The sequence below is a fragment of the Glandiceps talaboti genome, chromosome 19, assembly GCF_964340395.1.
Source record: "Glandiceps talaboti chromosome 19, keGlaTala1.1, whole genome shotgun sequence".
NCBI classification, from domain to species: Eukaryota; Metazoa; Hemichordata; class Enteropneusta; family Spengelidae; genus Glandiceps; species Glandiceps talaboti.
The window spans coordinates 18,024,806-18,030,186 of NC_135567.1; the positions used below are offsets into that span (position 1 = coordinate 18,024,806).

The 5,381-nt window shown below is 35.1% G+C and overlaps 1 protein-coding gene across 2 annotated transcripts; it reads right to left on the reverse strand.

Annotated features, from left to right (window-relative positions):
• Window positions 1-2,238: 2,238 nt before the first annotated feature.
• LOC144450328 (uncharacterized) lies at window positions 2,239-4,946 on the reverse strand. 2 transcript variants are annotated; one of them, XM_078140927.1, is made up of 4 exons: window positions 4,661-4,946; window positions 3,871-4,014; window positions 3,350-3,523; window positions 2,905-3,036 (listed from the first exon to the last, which is right to left on the reverse strand). In XM_078140927.1, the coding sequence occupies exons 1-3, from the start codon at window positions 4,841-4,843 to the stop codon at window positions 3,350-3,352; spliced, it is 501 nt and encodes a 166-aa protein (XP_077997053.1). In that variant the 5' UTR covers window positions 4,844-4,946; the 3' UTR covers window positions 2,905-3,036. The 2 variants fall into 2 exon arrangements, with proteins under 2 accessions (XP_077997052.1, XP_077997053.1); XM_078140926.1 differs by lacking the exons at window positions 3,871-4,014; window positions 4,661-4,946 and having other exon boundaries at window positions 2,239-3,036; window positions 3,350-3,479.
• Window positions 4,947-5,381: the final 435 nt, after the last annotated feature.

Genomic DNA, 5,381 nt, shown 5'->3' on the forward strand with positions numbered 1-5,381 from the left:
GTTGTACGATATCGCGTTTTATTCTTAGCATTTACTTGACATGTGTATACAGTAGCATCGTATTATGTAATAGTAATGAATGTATACAGTATGAACAGATGTATATAGTAGTAAAGTAATATTCATCACTAGTGACCATGACGTCATACATGAAACTATTACTGACTAAAGTTCTATTCTTTTTTCGTTAACAGGTATCAGAAGAATCAAACCTATCACAAACAGTGTGTCTGTGTAATCACTTTTGATATGTGAGATCACTTCTGATGTGTAATCACCTTTGATAGGTTTAATCGATTTTGACATATGTGTCATCACCTTGGTATGTGTGATTACCTTTGACAAATTCAGATTACCTTTCACAGTTGGGATTAACTTTGACATTTGATATTACCTTTGACATTTGAGATTGTCTTTAATATTTGAGATTATCTTTGATATTTGACATTACTTTTGATCGTTGAGATTATCTTCGACATGAGATTACCTTTGATATTTGACATTAATTTCCACATTTGTGATTAGCTTTGACATTTGAGATTGTCTGTTATTTGAGATAACCGTTGATATTTGAGATTGCATTTGATATTTGAGATTACCTTTGAGATTTGAGATTATCTTTGACATGTTATTACCTTTTCTATTTGAGATTACCTTTGATATTTGCAATTAGCTTTGACATTTGAGATTGTCTGTTATTTAAGATAACCGTTGATATTTGATATTGCATTTGATATTTGAGATTACCTTTGACATTTGAGATTATCTTTGACATTTGAGATTATCTTCGACATGTTATTACCTTTTCTATTTGAGATAAAGTTTGACATTTGAGATTGTCTGTTATTTGAGATTACATTTGATATTTGAGAATACATGGTAGATATCTCACGATGGAGGCTCCTGAAATTTGTCTTGTAATGTAAGACTCTTGTTGGCAGGAATAGCGCTTAGCTTTTGTATCATTCCCTCTTTACACTTAGGCATAAAAAAAATAATTGTGTGGTTCCGATTACATTCAATTTTAGAATAAGTGGGGAAGGTAGATTTTTTATTTTATTTTTTAAAATCATTATTTTTTTTTTAAATATGTGAGTGTCTAATTCAGATAGTTATATTTTCTGTTGTTTTCCATATTGCGTCTGTGTTACTGGTTTCTTCTCATCAGATGTATAGCCATTACATATTGGAATAACAGTTTTATATTGTGATTTTCAGTTGAAGTCAGTTTCCACATCCATTATTTCTTACGAGACTTCACGATTCAAAAGTCTTAAAACAACTGTATAACATTTAAATGTGCAAAATGTATGTATAAGATAAACCAAGATATATTAAGTGAAATAAAAATCTAGATCCTACATACGTCGAATAAAATGGTTCAAAATGGACAAGTTAACATTACTTTGGCAAAGCAATCTGATAATATGATACGTAACTGGAGTATTCTTCTCTATCATGACGCGAATTTACTTTATTTAAAAAAAAAAACTAATCTTAAAAGTACTTCGCCTCAATCTCTAAACTGGGTACCAAAGTATCTATCGATACACACATGTTCATTATCTTAACATATTACACACTTCTTTGTGCTGGTCAGCTGTACAGTACAATTAGTGTCAACAATCAAGCTGTATATTACAAAGTCCTCTTGCTCTTGACTATAACATCTGTATTGTAAAGCACAGTACAAAGTCCGATACGTAATACGAATATCTAACAGTCCGGTAAAATAAATGGTCGCCACACACAAACACGACATTAGGAAAATTGGTAGCAGCTATGTCCGAAAAGAGCAAGTTACAGTTGTGATACGTTGTCACTGTGCATTTAACTTCAATGGGTAGGTAGGTACGAAACTGCATCATGTTCTTTTCAATGCTCGTTATGTCTGAATATGTATTTTCTACAAAAATATTTAGGCATGGATAAACTTTACAAACAATCAAACTTTAAAATCGCCTATGGTGTATGTACTTATATGAAAGTCTGTTTGTCTGTCTGTCTGTCTGTCTGTCTGTCTGTCTGTATGTATGTATGTATGTATGTCTGTATGTCTGTCTGTCTGTCTGTCTGTCTGTATGTATGTATGTGTGTGTGTGTGTGTGTGTGTATGTATGTATGTATGTATGTATGTACGTACGTACGTACGTACGTACGTACGTACGTACGTATGTATGTATGTATGTATGTATGTATGTATGTATGTATGTATGTATGTATGAAGGATTGCTCTACTATTGTTATATTATTCCTGATATAATGCTTTTAACATAAGGACTGTCTTGTATGTTGTCAGTACATCACAGTCAGAAGTTATATACTTATTTCTTCTATCTGGTGTTTTTCATCACTGCTTTGTGCAGACTCAGGCAGATATCTCTTTACCTCCTCAGCAGCATCCAGCCGCTGAATTTGTTTTAAGACAACATATATCTCACTTAATGGCTTACGTGCACAAAGTAGAATTTGGAGTAGATCCTGTGTTGGACTTTTCGACCTTTCCAAATATTTCATCCTATCTAGGGTAATACCGAATTTGCTTGCCAACATCCTCCAATCTGCTTGCATAGGGTGCTCGGGGTCTAACAATATTGCTAGCTCGTGAGCTAGCTCCATCGTTATGGTATATTCTGGATTCATTTGCTTCCCGCGATATAACTTTGGATGGATATTATTTGAACCGGGAAGAACGAGTGCAATCTGACCGTTCTCTGTTTTACCGTTGTCGTCTTTTGCACACTCATACGGCGTTAAAGGCAAGACTACCTCCCCATTTCTTTGTCCAAGGTTACCCTCCGCTCCCTCGATTGCCATTTTCTCGGTGATTTCATTTGTAACTTGACGACAGCATTTAGTTCCATTGTCCTGATGCCTTATGGTACACGTATCGATACGTTGTTTCCTCTGCACATACGTCTTTGGTGTGTTATTTACATCTTCGGGTGATGAGATGGAAGTCGGAAATGGAGAGCAAGACTGTCCTGGACTGCTGGGTATGCTAAATCGTCCACTGTCTGGTGTCATTGCGAGATTCTTTAAGAAAAAAATAAAAGACTTGTGAACAAATGATGCTCAATGAACTATTAATTATACACAGTGACTGTAATGTGGTTTTCTAAGTCAAACAGACGGAGACATTGATTGAATAGGTTTGGGTGGTTGGAAATATACAGGCATAATCTATTGAATGATATATAGTGTACAACTGGTATAACGGAAAGCAGTGTCTACTATATAAAGACAAATATTTGCAGAAACACTATCACGGATACTTGGAGATGAAAAGACAAATTTAACTAAGGAAATCAAGATCACTCATCAAGGAATCAATGACTGTCATATTTACCTAACGTTTATAGCGTCTGTATATACAGAGTTCTGCACCTTGCTCCTGAACAAACTGGCCTTGTGAGATCTTCAAGAAGCAGCGAAATTTGTTGACCTCGTCACTAGCTGGTTCGAAGTCGAATGTTCTGCTTTCTGTGCGATTTTCAACCCATATGGCAAAGAAGTTTATCATCTATAAATAAATAAATAATGAATAAATAAATAAACAAACAAACAAATAAATGAATAAATAAATAAATAAATAGGGAGGAAGGGAGGGAGGGAGGTAGGTAGGTAGGTAGATAGATAGATAGATAGATGCTATTAAATAGATAGATAGATAGATAGATAGATACTATTAGATAGATAGATAGATAGATAGATAGATAGATGGATGGATATATAGATAGATAGATAGATAGATAGATAGATAGAAAGATAGATAGATAAATAAATAGATAGCTAGATAGATAGATAAATAGATAGATCACACACTTTTGCTTAGCATGATGTAATGTTAGCATGATGTAATATACATACCTGCTCAGTGGAATTGAGACACTCCCAGTCTTTAATAACTGTGTCAACTTTGACATTAACACAGTCTCCATTATTATGGAATAAGATGTGTCTTTCTCCGTCACTAAGGGTTGAATTTAGTTTAGAAGCCTCTTCTTCAACACGCTGTAAGAAACAAACATATCTTAAAAATATGTAACAATATAGTTCTAAATGGGATACGTTGCAGTGCATGCATGACCCAATAATAAAAAACCTCGATTAATTCCAATATATAGACAATTGGTGATAGTATGTGTGAACGCTAGCCATTTGTACGAAAGTAGTACATGGTATATACGTGTTGTGATAGTTGTATGTTGTGAAATGTGTACATAAATTTGCTAACATATAATAATTATTAAACAGCTAAGTCTCCTAAATAGTGATAATGGATCTTCAATTAATCATTTTTTTGTCATGTAAAGAAGAATTGATAATGACGACTGTCCCCTCTTGTAATCGTCCTCCTCACTCTTGATCTCCCACAGCTTGTGACCTGCGCAGTCGCAACAAATAGTGTGCCGGGTGTATGGTTTATCTAAAATGTGCATACGTACGGGTAACAAATAAAATAACATCTCCATACAACTCGCGTCTGAATACATGGTAGTATAATATGAATTCAACAGTTTAATATTCAGGTGTTATTTATGATACCATAATACTGTAGGTCATGATGCATGATGTGCCAGTCTACTTGATAAATTGGGACAATTTAGATTCGACAATTGCTACAGAGGGCCAATGTACAACAAACTAAAACACTTACCACTACATTATCAGGGTTATCATCTCCAACGTAGACTCGGACAATCATGTCATCACCTGGTTCAGGTAGATTATTATATACCCTGATGAATAACCTCATTGCTGTGTGTTCAGAACTTTCCTCGCTACAGACACATGTAAACTTGGTGAAGTGTTGTGTAAACACAAGCGAATAATTATCCATAATCAATTGATTATAATCACCGTCGTCGTTTTCTTCCCAGGTGCTTCTTTCGTTTATGTCCGTGTCGCTCTTAATGACAGTTAGGGTCTGTATATTATCGCTGACAGCACAGTGAGGCATTGATATGATGACTGGCTTCTCAAAACTCGTACCATGAGGACCGCAAACAACCACCGGGCTAACTCTTCTTCCACGTCGGCTGGAGGTGGGTCGATGCTCACCAGTTGGACTGGAAGACCACTCCATTTGCATTCTTTCTGTCTCATCCCACTGAACTCCAACATAAATAGACTTAGATTGGCCCTTTGGAATCGCCCCTGGTGGAATAAGAAGTCTTACGCCCGTGTTCGGCACGTCTACAAAATTACCCTCTTCAGTCACATCAAGCGTGGAGAAGATTCCACTGCATTTATCTGGAAGGGTATTGTCAGTCCTATCTTCAGATACACATACTCTTTCAACTTCTTCTATTAAAAAGACAATATTATTTAAATGAATTTCTCACAAATGATATTTACACATTCATATTTTGTTCTAA